The 19,241-nt window shown below is 32.8% G+C and overlaps 4 protein-coding genes across 7 annotated transcripts; 2 read left to right on the plus strand and 2 right to left on the minus strand.

Annotated features, from left to right (window-relative positions):
- Nucleotides 1-50: 50 nt before the first annotated feature.
- Nucleotides 51-3,438, minus strand: nito (RNA-binding protein spenito). The gene is made up of 2 exons (XM_076411776.1): nucleotides 3,319-3,438; nucleotides 51-3,230 (listed from the first exon to the last, which is right to left on the minus strand). Exon 2 carries the CDS (start codon nucleotides 3,175-3,177, stop codon nucleotides 1,012-1,014), a length of 2,166 nt encoding a protein of 721 aa, XP_076267891.1. The 5' UTR covers nucleotides 3,178-3,230; nucleotides 3,319-3,438; the 3' UTR covers nucleotides 51-1,011.
- A 154-nt stretch (nucleotides 3,439-3,592) lies between these two features.
- On the plus strand, nucleotides 3,593-4,517 carry mRpL13 (mitochondrial ribosomal protein L13). Its single transcript, XM_076411784.1, has 4 exons — nucleotides 3,593-3,752; nucleotides 3,805-3,928; nucleotides 4,030-4,184; nucleotides 4,236-4,517. Exons 1-4 carry the CDS (start codon nucleotides 3,729-3,731, stop codon nucleotides 4,467-4,469), a joined length of 537 nt encoding a protein of 178 aa, XP_076267899.1. The 5' UTR covers nucleotides 3,593-3,728; the 3' UTR covers nucleotides 4,470-4,517.
- A 71-nt stretch (nucleotides 4,518-4,588) lies between these two features.
- LOC143200964 (leukotriene A-4 hydrolase) lies at nucleotides 4,589-9,434 on the minus strand. 4 transcript variants are annotated; one of them, XM_076411777.1, is made up of 11 exons: nucleotides 9,298-9,434; nucleotides 7,020-7,113; nucleotides 6,854-6,969; nucleotides 6,654-6,793; nucleotides 6,481-6,592; nucleotides 6,358-6,426; nucleotides 6,113-6,288; nucleotides 5,873-6,059; nucleotides 5,608-5,814; nucleotides 5,409-5,553; nucleotides 4,589-5,349 (listed from the first exon to the last, which is right to left on the minus strand). In XM_076411777.1, exons 1-11 carry the CDS (start codon nucleotides 9,310-9,312, stop codon nucleotides 4,718-4,720), a joined length of 1,893 nt encoding a protein of 630 aa, XP_076267892.1. In that variant the 5' UTR covers nucleotides 9,313-9,434; the 3' UTR covers nucleotides 4,589-4,717. The 4 variants fall into 4 exon arrangements, with proteins under 4 accessions (XP_076267892.1, XP_076267893.1, XP_076267895.1 ...); XM_076411778.1 differs by lacking the exon at nucleotides 9,298-9,434 and adding an exon at nucleotides 7,434-7,541; XM_076411780.1 differs by lacking the exon at nucleotides 9,298-9,434 and adding an exon at nucleotides 7,363-7,434.
- On the plus strand, nucleotides 7,305-10,530 carry Nup44A (nuclear pore complex protein Nup44A). The gene is made up of 7 exons (XM_076411783.1): nucleotides 7,305-7,704; nucleotides 7,769-7,925; nucleotides 7,988-8,131; nucleotides 8,185-8,302; nucleotides 8,361-8,597; nucleotides 8,663-8,820; nucleotides 9,823-10,530. Exons 1-7 carry the CDS (start codon nucleotides 7,594-7,596, stop codon nucleotides 10,017-10,019), a joined length of 1,122 nt encoding a protein of 373 aa, XP_076267898.1. The 5' UTR covers nucleotides 7,305-7,593; the 3' UTR covers nucleotides 10,020-10,530.
- Nucleotides 10,531-19,241: the final 8,711 nt, after the last annotated feature.

Below are 19,241 nucleotides of genomic sequence, written 5' to 3' on the forward strand. Positions count from 1 at the left end.
TATGAGACAATACACTGCACCCAAAAGGAACTTAAAACAAAAACCACTAATTTTTCAAATACCATTGTATTTACCACAACACTACAATTTTCCTGTTGAGATATCCATATTTTAGGTTGTTATATTTACTAGATAAAATATGGATATCTATTTAAACTTTACAGAGAAACCACCAGAACTTAGCACTAAATCACAAGTGTTGTTATATTTTTGCTTTTGTTCAAACATACAAGTTTTTAGTCAACTACACCAGTAGCACTAGCTATTACACTGCAGTTTTCTGTTAGTCAATGAGACAGTTCTTTCACATGCTCTTTTTGTCAATATTATGTTTTAAAGTTCCGTAAGAATCACTATTTGCGAGATATACAAAACAAATGAGAAAGAACTGTGAGCCACTGTTAATTGAAACTTCACTGCACCAATATTACAAAAATATTTGATGTTGAAAAACGATTTTTTATAACACAACATGAACATGACACAAAATCAATGGGTTACATAAATTATCGTTGATCTCCAATTTCCTGAAAAAAGATAACATGTATATATCTTTAAAACCAAATGAAAATGTCCCAGATCTCGAAAAAAAAAATGTTAATAGAAGAAAAACTGGAAGTTTAACGTGGCTTTTGGTTATAGTGGTATGTCATATTGTAACATTACATTAACAAAAAATATTTCACAAAAAGAATATCTATAATATCATATCAACTCAAGGGTAATTCTTACAGACAATGCAATACTTTTTTAAATTTGATACTTAAAACTATTTTATATAAATATGTCTATATATGTATATTTATAGGTGAATATAAAAAAAATGTAGAGTATAAAACAAAAATATACTAAAAATAAAACAAAAAGTAAATTAAACAAGAAAAAGAAATGTTTTGCATGAATTGCACTGTCAGTAAATCTTCAGACCCATAAAATATATGACTATACCTTAATCAAGACTAAAGATTTTTAAAAAATGTTATAAATATATAAAGAAAAAATAAAAAATAATTATGCTGTACCGCCACGTACCACTACAATTATTAGGTGATCCTCTTTTATGGCTTCATCTGACAAATTTGGACAAGATCGCTTCAATAGCTCAGTAGAAAATGGACATGGTGGAAAAGAGTATAATACACCTGTAGCTTCAGTTTCTTTGTTTAGCAAAGAAATAACTCCAGCTGCTTCTTTCTGTTTCAAGTAAGATACCAAATTTCTTAAAGGTCTTGTTTGGACTGAAGTATCTTCATTGGTGACAGAAGCAGTGGATCCAGCTAGACCCAAAAATATAGCATGAGAACTGGCGCTTTGTATTCTCTTTTGTACATCTTCCAATTTCGGCTGATCCAGTCTAAGCCTTTGAGTAATTCTTAGTTGATGTTTGCCTTCCTCATCTTTCATCAAGCTCTCTATTATGTCTGTATCTCCATCCATCAGATGGAATTTAGCAGGGAATAAAGAATTTTTCAAAATGAGAGCACCTTGCCAAACTGTAGTGCATTTCCTTGCTACTTCTGGTAAGGTGCGACTGGATGCTAACAAACCCGCTCTTCTTGAACCACTATCTGAATCAGAATCGGGCGACCTTCTAGGAGACCGTGAACGAGATCGGTCCAATCGCGAATTAGACCTTCTATATTCACCATCCCTGCTCCTCCCCCATTCATCAACTTCTCCTTCTGGATAACGATAAGGGCCCCTACTGCCCGCTCTACGTTCAGGATATGGTAAAGGTCTGTCTCTATAACTGTAAGCTCTATCATACTCATAATCAGCTCCATATTCCATCCTTCTATATTCATCACTAGCCATATCATGTGGGTATGGTGGTCTAGGTCTGTAAGGGACTCCAGGGGTCACATCTGCAAAATCAGTTCTCAACCTTCTATCAGGTCCTCCTAGTGGAAATCCTCTCATTTCTTTTACAGCAGCCTGAGCTGCATCAATACTATCATAAAGAATATATCCCTGATTATCTCCCTTAGAATATTCAATTTTCTTTATAGCTCCAAATCGGTCAAATTCTCTTTCAAGCTGGGGAATAGATGTCCATACACCCAACCCACCTACCCAAATTCTGGTTGTGGGGGTTGCCTTACCATAACCAATCTTACATTGAAATTTTCCTATATATTGTCCTGATAATTCAACTTTGGCTCTGTGAGCCATATCCAAAGTATGAAAACGAACAAAAGCAAAAGCATTACCTGTACCTGGTGGTGGCCTTTTAATGTCAATATCTTCAACAACTCCATACCTGCCAAAAATTCGCCGCAATTCTTCTTCAGTTATATTTATTTCTAAATTGCCAGCAAATAATGTTCGTGTAGCTAGGGGATCATCTTCAGGCTGTATATGATGTAAGTAATTAGGAAATTTATCTTTTTTGTTCTCACTTTTTTCAAATGGAGCACGTGGAACATTATGTCTGGGAGGACCATAGCTGTGAGCAGGGGGAATATGTGGTGGTCCATGATGAATAGCTGGTCTGGACATATAATCATGATGGGCAACAGGCATAACATCACGCCTATATTCTCGATGCATACCAGCTGGAGGTGGTCCATATGCTCTGTCATAACGATCAATAGGTATACGTCTTTCAGGTGATCTTGTGTAATGATACCGGTCATATTCTGGAGTAATTGAACGAGGTCTGCTTCTGTATAAATCGTTACGAGGTACTTCGTAAACTGCTTCAACTAAAGCTACCTTGTCATAAATAATAATACGCGGTTTAGCATGTTTTGCGTCTCTAGCGTCTTCTGGGTTACGAAAACAAACATACGCAACGCGTTCATCAACATCATGAGAAATTCTAATAGTAAGATCGCCGTATTTTTTGTATTCTCGATATAAAGTGTCTTTGATTACTTCGTCACTGGCTTTAGGATGTAATGCACTAACGCACAAAACTTTGTAAGGATACGATCTTTCAGCTGGACGCATATATTCATCACGATGAGGGGACATATACCGTCGGGGGCTGGGTGACCGACCACGACTGCCTCTACGTCGGATTCGTTCCGGAGTAATTCGTTCATCGGAACTATCATCGTAACGTCCCATACTTGAACGAGATCTCTTGCTTCTTGGAGGAGTGTCTCTATCACTACTTCGTTTCATGTTAGTATTAGGTATTCTTACTGTTATACGGTCCTTGCCTGTGATCATACGCACTCAACACATCAATTAACAGACACAATGGATGACACGGCACTCCTTTCCTAAAAACACAATGCAAAAACACCGTTTTAAACATAATCTTGCACCTCAAACAGTATAAAAATAAACAATATTAAATAAACAACATACTTTATAAACTTCACAGCACTTGAAAGAATAGAATATTGATATTTCGTGAAGAATAAGATACGCCAACACCTACTCAATGACTTAAACACAAAATGGCTGGGATGCTATACAAAAGAATATGAAATGAATTGGGAGGTAGGGTTGCCAAATTAGGCGACAATCAGTATTGCCAATATAATATCATAGAATAAATATTTATCTTTGTCATTGAAACATTTAAAATTAAGTAGCAATTATTATAAGTTTGTTAAAAATTATAATTAATTTATGTAAAATTAAAAATTATCGATTTTTTTTCTGCATCCCTAATGTGGGCTATATTCATAACCTCATTTTAGTAAAATCTATATTGGCCATTAACTTTAAAATTAACATTTTTTTCACACAAATAAGCAAACACATTATTATAAATGTCGGCATTAAAGCGAGTACAAGTAATTTGATCACTATTTAACTCACTATATCGTTAACACTGTTTACTTTTAGCAATGGGCAACTTTTGCAAGAATATGGCATATTTATGATGCTACTTGGCAAAATCCATTTAAATCAGCAGAAGTTGTAAAAAAGTTTCTAATGGGCTTATATAAACCAATATACCACCCTTTAAGTGAGTGTTATTAGTGAGAACATTTAAAATACGAGAGTTCAAAATATATATATATATTGTAATGTAATCTTGTAACCAACATAATATATGTTGTATTCCAGATGATTGTGGTGATCATGTTATAATTATAAATAGTGGCGAAATTGCATTACCTGGAGATGAATGGAAAAAACGAGTATATTTTCATCATACTGGTTACCCTGGAGGAGCTTCTTGGACACTGGCTTGGGAATTACATACAAAAGACCCCACAATGGTGACTGATTATGTAACACAAGAATGTCTATATTTTAATTCTTTTTTGTAGATATTGAAAAAAGCAATCTATAATTCTATGGATGGAAATTTGCAAAGACGACACACAATGCAGAGATTACATATCTTCCCAGACGCAAATGTACCAAAATCTTTATTAGATAATGTCTCTAATCAAATTAGACAATTAAGACCAGTACCAACAAGATTAGATAGGTACACTGCAGAAGAAGTTGCGTCTTACCCTAAACTTATAGATTATCCAAAAGACTATATTATCAGATAATTTTTTAGGGAATGTATATAGTAACAGTAAATATAGCTAAAAAAATCAGTCATTAGTATATTTATAAACTAATAGAGCCTGATTTTAGAGATTGTGGAATTACACCATTTAAAAACATGTTTAAAATTATCAAAATATTTATTTTAAACAGTATGAAACAATTGGTATAAAAGCACAAAATGTAAATAAAATCTCTATAAAAAGCAAAAATAATGTCAACACCTTGTTTCGTATAATGTTAAGAAAATTTACTCTTCAATATGTAAATCTCTGGCCAGAGTATAGGCTGAAACATGCATCATATTTTGTTTGTTGGCTTTAAAATTATCAAGCGCCAACTGTTTAGTCTTCTCCCAATTATATAAATCTCTATATAAGGGCCTAACAAATTTCATTCTGCCTATAACATTGATCCACTGGAACACAGAGTCAATCTTTTCCTCCCAGTGAGCTTTGAGGCATATCCTCAACCAGATGAATTTTATCTCAGCATTTTTTATATTATCGAATCCAAACAACTCACTTAGCACTTGCAAGTTTGAAACAGTCTGGACTGGGCCTTCCAAAATTTTCTGCAGAATATACTTCAGTTGGAAGGAAGACAAGGATTCTACATCTTTTATTTTAATCGGACATGACTCACTGCCATTCCAATTCACAAATTTGTTGAATATTTCATCACATATAAGGGCGAGAGACTTATCATAGTCGGGAATTACCGGAGGCATCCCGGGTTTATGCAACCAAGAAGCCCAGTCTATAGACGCAATGTTGCTGTTGTCTGTAAAATATTTCTGAAAATATGATTTGAAGTCGTTGGTGTCGATTGACTTGAACTTGTAATGATCGAAGTAAGATCTAAGAAAAGGTTCCATTATCTCTAAAATAATAAAAAATAAATACTTAGAACACTGTAGAATGTATAGTTTATCATTTTACCTGGACCACCAACAACATTTTCCAGATATCTAAGAAATGTTTGTCCTTTCTCGTATGGTACGATCGAGAAGGCTTCGTCTGGATGGACTCCCGATAAATTAACCACCAGCTGTGTTAAAGGACTATTCTTTCCTATTAATGTTATCTAAGAAGAAAGAATCTGCATACGAAATCTTATGTGATAACAAGTTATACATACAGCTTCATTTAAATCAGTAACATGCGTATAGGCGTCAAAATCTTGACTGGCTGCCGATTCTAGTTTTCCTTTAATCTTCCTCTCGATAAAAACAGTGAAACCTTCGTTCAGCCAAAAGTGTTCAAAGTTTCTATTTGTAACCAGATTACCTGTCCAGCTGTGAGCAATTTCATGAGCTATAACATTTGCAAGACTCCTGTCACCTGCCTAAATATAATACAAATTATAAGTACAAATAAAAAATCATTTACTACATATTACTTACCAACAGGGTTGGCGTCACGAACGTGAGACATGGATTTTCCATACCACCATAAGGAAAACTTGGTGGTAAAACCAATAAGTCATAAATGCCCCACACATAAGGTCCACACAATTCTTCAGCCGTCTTTAACTGATGTTCTGTATTAGCAAACTCATAAGCACATTCTTCTATAATTTCTTTTTCAGCCCTGGAATGTACTTAAAATTTAAAAAAAAGCCACAGACAGTTTTAAGCACATACCATACATGTGATCTTGGTCCCAAGCTTCTAGATTCTAATATACCCACTGCTAATGCAATTAGGTATGAAGGCATTGGAACTTTTTGAACAAAATGGGATAACTTGCCCCCTGCTATTTTCTTTGTCCCATCACGAATCGCAGACATCAGAACAGTGAACTCCTGTGGTGCCGAAATCTATGCAAATATCACAGGTTAGGATAGAATCTATTAAAAATTATAACAAAAAACAATTTTATGACATACCGTTGCTGTATATGGAGTTTTTACTCCTGGGGTATCCTGACATGGTAAAACTGAACGTGCATGTGTTGGCTAAAATAAACTTAAATAAAAGGAAGGTAAACTTCTCAGAAAAAAATATTTTACCTGAAACTGACTGAATAAGTAAGGATGTTTTTGTCCTGCTGTTGCCTTAGGTGAAAGCCACTGCAATCCAGTTGCCTCAGGACTTGTTTCATATCCAACAGCAATTTTAAATCTGTAAATATGACAATTTTTATTATCATATAAGAAAACCATATATTAATCAAGTTAATTACATAGTTTTTTCATTTTTCGGTAACTGTACAGTCAATTTTTTCCCATAATCTGGAATATGATCGCCTAAATTGTACTCTAAATTTTCATTACTTTCTGCATCATATATCTTAGAAATATTCAAATCTAAAGTATCCAAAATCTACAAAATTAAAAGTAGAACAATGTTTCCTACTGCTAAAACATAAAAATCAATACTAACAACTTCATTCACAGTTTTATCTATTTTTTCAACGGTCAACTCTGTAATTCCTGATATTATTTTTCTGTCAAAGTTTACATTCAGATTTAATGCTAGATTGGTTACTTTCACATATTCTATTAAAAATGTAATTAAAAAATCAAATAATACCAATTAAAATACTTACCTGGCCTAGAAAATGAACTAGGGTCTAATGGACTAAGACCAACTTTTGCCATTGTCACAGATTTTACAATAAAACTAGCAAGAATTATTGCCACCTATAAAATACATAAAAATCAGGAGTCTATATAAAGGAAATTGTATTAAAAATATGATAAAAAGATTAGATAATAGGGCTTATAGAATAGAAATTGGGTTATCTGATAATGAACAATTATACTCCAAGAAATTACTGTATTTAATGTGTGAATTATTTTAATGAAATGATCCAAATGTTAAAAATTATAATACAGTTTAATCAAAATAATAACAGTTTAAAACTACTGCATAATATTTTACTATAAAACCTGTATTATCTGCCTTGTATATTACTATATGTAATGAAATTTCTGTACTGCACTATTTATTATTTATATACCTTTATAATATATTGCTACAATCTGGCGAGTTTTGATATATTTGACTGTTTAAGAATTTTGAGGTTATAGTTAAATTTTTATTTTACAAATGTCATTTTTCTGTGATTTCCGTTGAATTGAGTTGTAGTCCTCATACTCTGGATTATCTAAACAATTAAGATGTTTGAAGCACAGGAAATTAAAGCGGAACATAAAGATTTAATTCACGATGTATCATTTGACTTTTATGGAGATCGAATGGCAACATGTTCTAGCGATCAATTTGTAAAGGTATAAAAATTGGATCAGTTTTTTTTAAGTGTACATAATATTATTTTTTATTGAGTTACTTTAGGTTTGGGATAAAAATGGTGATGGCAATTGGACTTTAACTTCAAGTTTCAAAGCTCATTCAGCGTCTGTTTGGAAAGTAACGTGGGCTAATCCAGAATTTGGTCAAGTTTTAGCTACTTGCTCCTTTGATCGTACAGCTGCAGTATGGGAAGAAATAGGTAAAATATAGTCAGTAGGTAAAAAAAAAACGTAAAAGTAAGTGATACATGTTATGAATTAGTTGGAGATACTCCAGGACCTGGGCAAAGAGGCACTAGACATTGGGTTCGACGAACAAATTTAGTTGACTCAAGAACATCTGTAACAGATGTTAAATTTGGACCAAAAGCACAGGGATTATTACTAGCAACATGTTCAGCTGAAGGTTGGGTATATTGTAACAGAGTTATATTAATATAATTCATGTACCATTTCTAGGTATTATAAGAATATATGAAGCACCTGATGTAATGAATTTAAGTCAGTGGACATTACAGCATGAAATTCATTGCAAATTACCTTTAAGTTGTTTATCTTGGAATCCTAGTTTATCAAGGTATTATATTTCAATTCAATATTTTTTTTTTGGAGACCTATTAATTTTTATTGTGTAGGTTACACCCTCCTATGATAGCAGTAGGAAGTGATGATACCAATGTTAACAATGGAGGCAAAGTTTTTGTTTATGAATATAGTGAAAATAGCCGTAGATGGGTCAAGTTAGATACTATTTCAAGTATCACAGATGCAGTTCATGACTTAGAGTTTTCTCCAAATTTAGGCAGGTCTTTCCATATTCTAGCTGTGGCAACCAACAGGGATCTTAGAATTCTAAATTTAACCCCGCTTGAGTATGTATTTACCCACTTAACTTTGTTACAGAATGAAGGTACATCATATTTGTCTATTTGTTTAGTGATGAGCAAGCTTCTCAAAATGGTATAACAAAATTGGATATACAAACAGCTGCTCAGTTTAATGATCATGGTGGTACAGTTTGGCGCGTGTGTTGGAATGTTACAGGCACCATTGTAACATCAGCTGGGGATGATGGCTTTGTTAGAATGTTTAAAAGTAAGTCTGATTAGAATTATTACTATTTCTTGTTTAAGTAAGAAATATGATAACTTAATATCTTAATTAATAATTATTTAGTATTGGGCATTGTTGGGTCTTTGAAGGTGTTTTTGCTGTTTCCAAATATTTTTCTATTAATTGGCACACATTTTAACTGAACTTTCCTTTATCAAAACTAATCTTAAAATAATTAATCATTCCCATTTAGATGCTAAAATAATAGTAGTAAAACAGAAGCTCGAAAATATTTATATATTTTTTAAAATATAGATATATCAAAACTGTTCTATAGTGATATATCAACTGAGAATATTTTATCTTAATCATACTCAAAGAAACAATAATATGATACTGAACCAGAAAGAGTAGAATTTTCTCGTTTTCGATTATATTAAGCCATAATAAATCTCAACATAAAACTAATGTATTTTAATATTCTAAATCTCAACAACTAACTTGATAATATATACTCACAAAATGATAATTCATTATTATTAGGAACTATTAGTATTTTTATCAGCACTACAAGTTCTATTAAAATTAAAAATTGACCCACTTGCACTTGGAAATATATGGGAGTGTTGCTATATAGAGACTGATAATAAATACAGATGTTTTTCATTTAATATTTAACAAAACTGATGGATGGTTTAATTATCGTATTTGTGTTATAAACAAGGTTTGAATTGATATTTTACAATTAATTATGCAAAAATAATTATATTTATAGAGGGTTTTTCAATTTTGACTGGTCGATCAATAGTCTTGTGACCATATTCATTTTGGTGACGTCCCTAATTTGTTTATTATTCAGTCTAAAAATAATCGTTAATACCCAAGGCTAGGAAATGATGATAACTGATTTCTTTTGCCCTAAAATGAAATATAAGTGGTTTCAGAACAACAGCAGCAGACGCCACAACGCACATTTTGCTTCATTAATGAATACGTTTAATTTATATTATAATACATTTAATTACATGTGTGTTTTTGTTTCAGTGCATAGCATAAATTTGTGGAAGTCCATAACTTCTATAAAAGGTGATGGAACCCAAATACCCACTGCCACTGAAGCAACCCGTAGTACATCAATAGCCATACCACAAGCCTCTTCGGTATCGACTTTGGCGGGTCAAACGGCTAGGTATATAAAGTTGGGTTCGATATCACAACCAAGTCGTGAACAATGGTATTAAAAGCATTTCCGAGTGTAGAGTGTAGCTAAACCACAACTAATTTTTTATGACTGGAGAACGTCATGTTTTGTAAACTATCTGGACATCCTTATTTATTTATGTAACTCAGAAAAAAAAAACAAATGACTATAAATATGATTCTCTATTATTCTGTATTCACGTGTGGCCATATAAGATTATTCTAATGCTAATCATATTTTGTACATATTTGTCACATTTTATATACAGTTAATTAATTTTCTTATACATTTTTTTTTTGGTTTATAAGTTTTGCTTTAAAATCTCTTAAGTCTTGATACAAACGTTACAGATTCATGTTATTTGTCTCGATTTAGAATTTATTTGTCTTCCATATTCGATCGTTTTTCTTTTTATGTTTTGTACTGATTTTCATTTAGGTTTATCATTGTAGTAGACGATTAGAAATTTTTTTATTGTGTTACCAAATTATAAAGAACTGCCATTTATTATAATAATTATTTTAACTTTAATTAAAAGTTTTTATATATAAGAGTAGTAGTTTTTTTCTTATACCCTTTTAATTAAATTTTTGATGGTAAAAATACGGAATTGTGTCCCTCTTTACACTTTTTTTGCATTAAGGTCTATTCTGTGTTATTGTTCTTCAGATTATAATACGTATATTACCATTTTTTCTAAATAAATGCTTTTGAAAGTGAACAAATACGTGCATACCGGCACCAAACTACAGAATGAGCCATTTCATTGTGAAGCCTTGAAGTTGAGGACCTCAATGTTTTGAGTATATTATTACAATTTAAACATTTGGCTGAGATAACATTATCTGAAGTTTTAAGAAAATGATTCTATACTGCTTTTTTAGTTTTGGAACTTTTTTTATATAACTTTATCTTGACTAGATCTTAGTCCACTTATAAAGAAAATATCAAATTGTTTAACGAAATTCTGCCGAAGCTTGACATTGCCTTTGAAATGTAATTATATATAAAAATATCATATCTCACATTCATTTAATTTGTCTAAACTTAACAAATCGTCTACATTCACTTTTATTATCGAGTTGAAAGTTATCCTCTTACCTGATATTGAATCATAATTATTAATTGCTACATTCCTTCCATTTCAATCATTATAACATTATTCATTATTATCCAGTGAGTTCAATCTGTATTTAGTATATTTATTAATTTATTATATAGTTTAGAAATGAATATAATAAATGACTAATGAAAATAATTTACTAGATTTAAGCCCTAATATAAGTGGTAAAATAATAAGTTTTAGAAATACTAGGAGTATATTTCAAAAATAAAAAAATCTTAAATATTTTTCAAAAAGATGAAAAATTATTTGCACTCCCCTGAATTAAAATTCAAAGTTTGTTCAAAATATTGTAGTTTATTAAGACGGCACTGTGAAAAAATGCATATTTGTTGCTCCTAAGGAAAACCAGTGTGCCATGAAATTTTTTCAACTCTGTGCTTTGCGCACTGTGTTGCCTTTTTGCATTTTATATTTGTCATTATGTATAATTAATTTGTCTTAAACAAATTAAATTTATATTTATATTAAACAAAATTAAATTTATTTACACTGCCAGTTATTTGTTGAATATTGGCGTAATTGAATATATCTGAAATGTTAACGTAAAATATATTTCATTATGTTGAATTCAACAATGAACATCATTCCGGTATTGATGACAACGGCGCACTTCGATGTTGAATTAGGATGAAGTGTCATTCCCCATCGGGTAAGTTGACATTATTATATTTCATATTTATTAAAATAATTGCCCTTAGGGCACAGACCTCACCGAGTTGACGCGAAATTGACATTTATCGGAATACATTTTTCGAATTCTGTATGCATACGTACCATATTGTGATGTTTTTTTCTATTTTCGGGTACGGGAAAATTAAAACTGCTTAGTGTAATGCGCGCGTGACCTCCTGGGTGTGCTAATGTGGCTGATGATCCTGGATCGTCCTGGTCTTGGTGCACATTTCATTCCCTTGGTAGCAGGACATTGTAGACTTTGATACATTGTATGATATCGCCCGTTGCTTCGGCAACTTCTAGTTGATTGCCTTGAGGGTCTCCTACAGCTGAGGACTCGGAAGTTCAATCGATAGATGATGAATGGGCTAGTATGGGTTGTCACTGGTGGTGGTTCGATCGATATTCGTTCTTCCTTTTCTGGCGCTAATGTGGGAATCGGAGGAAAATTTGCTAAAGATTTTTACCCAGGATGTCGGGAGGTCCGTGGTCCACCCGAATTTTGTACTAACATGCTTAGCGTCACGACCCTCGGTGCGGAAGATCATCCATTGTTTTTGTTTATTCTCTTTTTAAGCGTTCACATTTTCATTTATACTAATTCAAATTAAAAACGGCTTTAACGCCGGTTGACTCATGGCAACTAGCGGTATGTGGCTAGTTTTTCTGTGGAGATCAATTTCCATTGATTGTTTTGGTCTGGGCTAGCGCTGAAGCTTCTTAATCGGAGCCAGCATATCCCAGCATATTCTTCCGAAAAGTGAGGTGAGTTTTTCTCTCATATTTCTAATATATCATAACATATCAAGTCAAGCAACATCAAGTTAATGTTGTTTTATATTGGTTACAGAATATTTCGAGTGCGGAGCGTGAGTGTTTACGGTGACAGTGAAGTGTGGTCCAACCCTCGAGAGAATAAGGGTCCCGTCGAGGTCGATATCATGCCATTAATTTTCTTTGTAGGGATCGTCGGAATTCTTAAACAAATCTTGAGCACCCACTTGAAGCAAACGAAGGGAAAGGATAAGGGAGATAAAGGGTAAATTCGAATTTCTTGTATATTGTTGTATCCAGTTTTAATATATAATGATTTGTTACAGATAGAAGTACAATTAAAGTCGTGTCGCAGTTCCAGGCTGGTACTATAACAATTATGGATAAACAAATAGCGATGAACATCATGTGTTATCCATCTGGCCTAAATTGACTCATTGCTGACATATTCGGACGCCTTCCATGGGATGTTTGTTTCTTGAAATCGGGTCCAAGGAAGTCCGCAAATGGTAGTGGCTTGGAAGGAAGTTGTTGGGAACCACAGCTGGATTACAGATGTCCAGATGTCTCAAGGTACTTTTCTCGTTTTCACGTTATAATTATTGTAAGTAAGGGTTTCTCGATTTCACCTCTTGAATAAAAAAATCTTCAATCGCGTTGGATAGTATTAATTTACTTTCTGATGTTAATTTAACAGATCAATTGCCAATTTTTTTTATTCAACATAATTCCCTTCAAGGGTGAGACACTGATTATAGCGAACTTTCGATATCATTTTTGTAGTACGATTTGTCCTTTGCTTCAAAATAGGCCTCAGCTTCGGCGATCACTTCTTCATTTGACAAAAATGTCTTCCCAGCGAGCATTCTTTTGAGATATGAGAACAGGAATTAGTCACTGGGGGCCAGATCTTCAGAATACGGTGGATGAGAAAGCAATTCGCAGCCAAATTCATGGATGGTTGCCATCGTTTTCAGTGACTTGTGATACGGTGCTTTGGAGCGGGTTCATCGTGTGCAGTCTACTCGGATGACTGCTCCGAATCATCCGTTGATGTAATCCGTCGTTATTTTTGGTCAAAAGTGAGCTCGCACAGCACCCACTTTGAACAGACCCAAATATTCGTGAATTATATGATGTTACACGTTCAGTTGATATTTTTAGAGTGTCTGCTATTTTATTCAATTTCAATTTACGGTCATTCAAAATCATTTGGTGGATTTTTTAAATATTTTCGTCGATAACAATCTCTTTTGGGCGTCCACTGCATTCATCGTCTTCGGTGCTCATTTCACCACGTCTAAACTTAGGATACAAATCCTTGATGGTTGATTTTCCGGGGGCAGTGTTCGGAAACTTGGCATTAAGCCAAGTTTTTGATTCAACTGTATTTTATTCCTTCAAAAAGCAATATTTTATAAATACGCGAAATTCCTTTTTATCCATTTTTTTCACAATAACAAAAGTTGTTCCACTCAAAATGTTGGATTTAATTCTAGTAGCGCCATCTATGTGCCAGGCCGGGGACTTTTCAATTGACCTGTTATATGACTTATATTATGCTTCTTGTTTTAGGTAAGTGGGCGGTATATTAATTGGACGTGAACGTGATTCCTACGTATAATTTAATAATTACGACTATGTGTTATGTGACTAAATGAGAATGAAGTTAGTGTGACCGTAGTAGAATAAAAACACAGGTAAGGAATAAATAACTATTACTTACTATACTAACTATAACTATTATTTATTGTAAATAATTATTACAAATGTTGAGGTCATCTTTAGGAATAGGAAAGCATTGATGATGTTGGTAGGGTCAGTTTTGTTCTTATTTGGAACTATTTTAATTTTCAGAAGTAATACGACCTTTATGGGTGACAGCATTGTGAGGAACTTTGGAACCGCCAATGGCCTTACCTTTCCTTAATGTACTCTACACCTAGTCCCAAGTTAATGCACCTCTGCTAAATATTCTTTCCTCTTCTTTCCTTTTAATATCTTTTCGATGAAGGCGTCTATCTTTTTCATACAAACAGCGTATTTTCATGTGAGAGAGTTATGAAACAGCTGCCCATGTTGCTATATACATACATTTATTACGTAATAAGTAGTACCATTACGTATATCAACTTTTTTCAGGTTCTGCTCAAAACATTCAAACAATTCAGTGTACTAATAATTAATTAATTTGTATGTGCGCTATCGTATTCAACATTCATGTTTCATGCCGTTTATTTATTATTTCTTATTAGAGATGCCTGTTAATATATATATATTTCTTAATACAGATATCTGTAACATCTCGTTATAGGTTTCTGTCTCACGGTTCCCTATCTTACAGATTCCTGTATAGATTTTCCCCTGACATAGATTTCTGTAATGATTTTATGGTATTTGTTTGTTAGTATAGCATTTCTGATAGAGATGGTACCTTACCGAAAAATAAATTTTTTTTGTTAAAAGGATTATATAGTATATGCAATATTTTTATTTATGTGTTGAATGATAAAGAAATTATTTTTTAGTTTATTAAGCGATGGATAATTGAATGAGTAAAAACTAACTGTCGATTGTTTAGTAATTCTTTACATTTTACTATCGGCTGTTTTCAGTCGCGACCACTATTAATTCTGTCATGAGTTTATTGACGTAATGGGAAAACAGGTAAAAAAATTGTATATGAAATTAAATTAGTAAAATATTTTCCCATTAGCGTATTTTTATAATTCGTTATCGATTTCTGAAATCTCCTGTCTATGAGTTCAGCATTAATGTTTCTCTCCGCGACAGTTTCCACTAGTTCTCTGGAGATGACATGGTTGCCTTTCTATGGCCGGAGCAAAAGAGTAGAAAAAGCATTTTAGTAACTAGCCTGAAATTATCCTTTGTTTGCTGGTAGAAGACTACTCCGTTGGGTTTGGTTCTTGTTTGACCGAAGCATAGAGCTTGCATTAAAAGCTTGGGGTTGATGGTCGCTGCTGCTTATTGCGTTGGTGCCTTTTCGTGTTCTGAATTTGTCCCCTTTTTCCTTTTTCGGTGATGTTTAACCAGGATGAACTCCTCTGCTCCTTAATTCATTGTCTCTTGGTTAGTTGGGTCCTTAGTTTTTGTTTCTTTTTCTCCTTCGACGCTGTCCTTTAATTTGGTCACCTTTTCAAAGAGCTTATTGTGGTCCTACATATTTGCTATTGCTTGCCTTAGAATATCATAGTTTCCTTCCCTTTCGGCAAAAAAACCCATCAGGAGGTCCACTTTTTCTTGGTGATTCTTCGTCTTCTTTCGGTTTCTCTGGTAAAACGCAGGAAATCTTCACCTGTATACGTGGATCACATTATCTGTTCATTTAATGTTATTATATTATATTATGTCATTATATTATACAGCGGCGCCTGATGCATAAGCGCTGCAGTGCAAAAACTAAAGAAGCTCCCAAGAAAATAATTATGTAATTTCACTAAAATATTTTCTATTACTTAACAAGAAGCAAATCCCACTTTGCATTCGCAAATTCTTGTTGTAATAAGTGATAAAAAACTGCAATGGAAGTGTGAGCCACGGAAGTACCGTGGAGCAGAGCTCCATTAAACACCTGCGCAGCGCTCCGCTACCCCCATGACCGCCAAAACGGTCTAAAATAAAGCCCGATATTTAAGAGGAGATTTTGCTGCATTTAGTCCAGCGCCGTATGGCCCGTATGTGACATCGGTTATGTGTATCGGAATTTTACGCGACTTTCGACCAGTTAATAATAACTAGCGTTGGGAACTATCCACTGTAAACAGTCGATAGTCAAAAAATTAGCGAATAAAACATCGAAAGATGTATAAACCCTTTCCTGTATAAATTATATTCTCTTATTTTTTTCAACGGTAGTATATGCGAGACGGAGATGTACACAGTCCTTCACATACTAACTTTAAAAAAGAGAAGGAGAACATAATTACTGAATACTATTAACATGCAATTAATTATTTCATTTTAAACGAAGTAAAATTACGTTTATATTTGAATGTTCTGTGGATCTGTAAAGAGGAATGGAATTTTTCTATCGAATGGAATAATATTGCACAAATGTTTTATCGTATTTTAATATGTTAATTGCTATTTTTAATATAATAAATAAAGTAAATGCTTTATTTTTTATTGAACGGAAATATTGTTTAACAAAAATCGAGAGAGTAATTGAAATATTACCTATTATTACTATAAAAACAGCCAAAAGTATTTCACTATTTATCATTCACAATTAAACTTTTTATCTTATTACATTAACAATCTTGAAAAATATAGTTTCAAAATGCTGCTATATTAATGTACAATATTTTGTTATTTACAAGCAAACTATCAAAAAAAAATACATAACTGAAACAGTCACTGGTAAAAAGCAGTAAAATCAGTTAAACCAAAAATAGCGACTGAAACAGTCGATAGTAAAAAGTAGTCAATTACTAAACAGTCGATAGTCGATTTCAGTCGATAGTTCCCAACACTAATAATAACAATATTAATAACTGTGACTATGGAAGTGGTCTTTAATTTAATCAATGTGAAGAAATTTTTGAAATATTATGAAGAAAAGTTGGAATTTAAAGGAAAAGCTAGACCTTTACCAGATGTTATTATTCCGAAATATGGTAATAGAGACCTTTATTTAAAAAATCAATCAACTAGGATCAACTAATATTATGGCACAATTAGATTTGGCGTATTCGATAAATATACAGGTATATAATGAAAATGTGTTAAAAAGTAGGTATGTTTTATCAAAAATTATAAATATTGCATTGAATTTTGTGGAGCTTTTGAATTGCATCTTCGGAGACATGATGAGAGCAATATTTTCCAGAACCCGGGGACATTTCGCGGACTTCAAAGAAATACAGAACGATCTATTACAGTGTATGAAATTAATAATTCTTCATTATTGGCCATCATGATGGACGAAATAACTAATGAATTATTTAATATTATTTAATAATTTTGAACGCAGTATTTCAAGTTCGTAATAAAATTGATAACATCATTACTGAAGCATCAGATATAATTAGTCATGAGCCACCAGAAAATAAACGCAACCATCCAGGCAACAGTAAATCTCTTTACCGAATTTCTGTTTTAGAGATGTGTGATGTTATAATAAATTATACAAGAAAGCGATTTCAGTTTAAAGAGCATCTAGTAGTTGCATCATTTTTCTTTTCGGAATACTTTGGAGATTATTGGGGCACATTTCCTGAGGATATCCCACTTGATAAATAACGATTACGAACTTAACTGTCAGTTATTTATTCAAGAAATTATTGCAGGATATTAAATGGTGCACTACCTCTTCTAAAATGTTTAATAGCAAACTTTAGGAGACACGTTGAAGGAGACTTGACTTTGAACACTAAAGCGCATCAAAACGTTTCTCAGAAATTCAATGGCCAAAGGCCGTTTAACAGCTCTTTCGAAATAGACAATTTTAATTACAAAGTGACTGCCAAATTTGCGAAAAGAAAAGGACGTAGGATGGACTTAATTTATAAAAAATAGGTAAGTTTTTTTTTGCAAAAAAAATGCAGAATACTTTAAAATGTTTATTAGGAGCTACCACTGATATTGTTTTAACAAAACAGTGCTCTGCCAAGGGCATAGGGGTGCCCCATAATCCTAATGTGTCCAGTTCCTCCAATAGGTTGAAGATGGCTCTATGTACCATATCTTGTCATATGTCTCCATATTATCGTCATCCTCCCAGATTCTCCTATGTACAAATTTCCACATTCACATTTTAAATACTCCTTGGTTAAATGTGAGATGGCAACACTCGTTGTCTTAAAAACTACAAGTGTATTTCTTTCTTCTTTGGGTAAATTATTAAAATAATAATAAATGTTAAATAAATAATAAATAAAATAATATAAACTGATTATTCTAAAATGGTAATGATAAATAATGATGGAAATGGTAACAAAATTGGTCTACATTAGGCTTGAAAAGTTTCAACTTGCTATGAGTTTAGACGTGGTGCTAGGTGAGAATCCAGCGATTTGAATTTGACATACCTTACCGAATTGACGAAGGTCTACCTCTTCGATTTGATTTATTACGTTGTTGAATTTAACGGATTTTAATGGAGATTCTGCTTGGTTACAAGTGGTTCAGGGAATGCTTCTTTGTGCTGCAGACTGTACGCCTCCCTGTAAGCCTTGATTGAACTACTTGCTTTATTGTAATAAATACATCATATTAATATAAGTAACCTTCTAAGTGAAAATTAACAGGAATGTAGATGAAATTTCATTAATATAACTATAACTGATATAACAACTCATTGGAAATGACAATATTCCAAATTTTACCGTATGTTGGTAATGCTATTTTTATTATTCAATATTTACTGTAAATTAACACACACTGTATAATGTAACACACACTATAGTCTAGCCAAAGTAGCAGTGAACTCACGTCATCGAGATGTATAATGTATTGCCTATAGCAGTTTGTAAATTCGTTTTAATACCGGACAATATTTTCCGTCTCATTTTATTCCAGTTAAAAAGAGATACAATGATGTCTGTAACGTAACCGAATCAGCCTGTAAAAGTCGTTCGGTTGTTAAATGTCTGCAAAATTCTTTAAAACATTAGTGATAGTAAGAGGTTATAAACCGGCAAACGTTGTTTTAGCACTCTGCTTGTT

This window comes from Rhynchophorus ferrugineus, unplaced genomic scaffold, assembly GCF_030347505.1.
Source record: "Rhynchophorus ferrugineus isolate W39M unplaced genomic scaffold, kcgeb_rfMv2 rfM8, whole genome shotgun sequence".
Taxonomy (NCBI): domain Eukaryota; kingdom Metazoa; phylum Arthropoda; class Insecta; order Coleoptera; family Curculionidae; genus Rhynchophorus; species Rhynchophorus ferrugineus.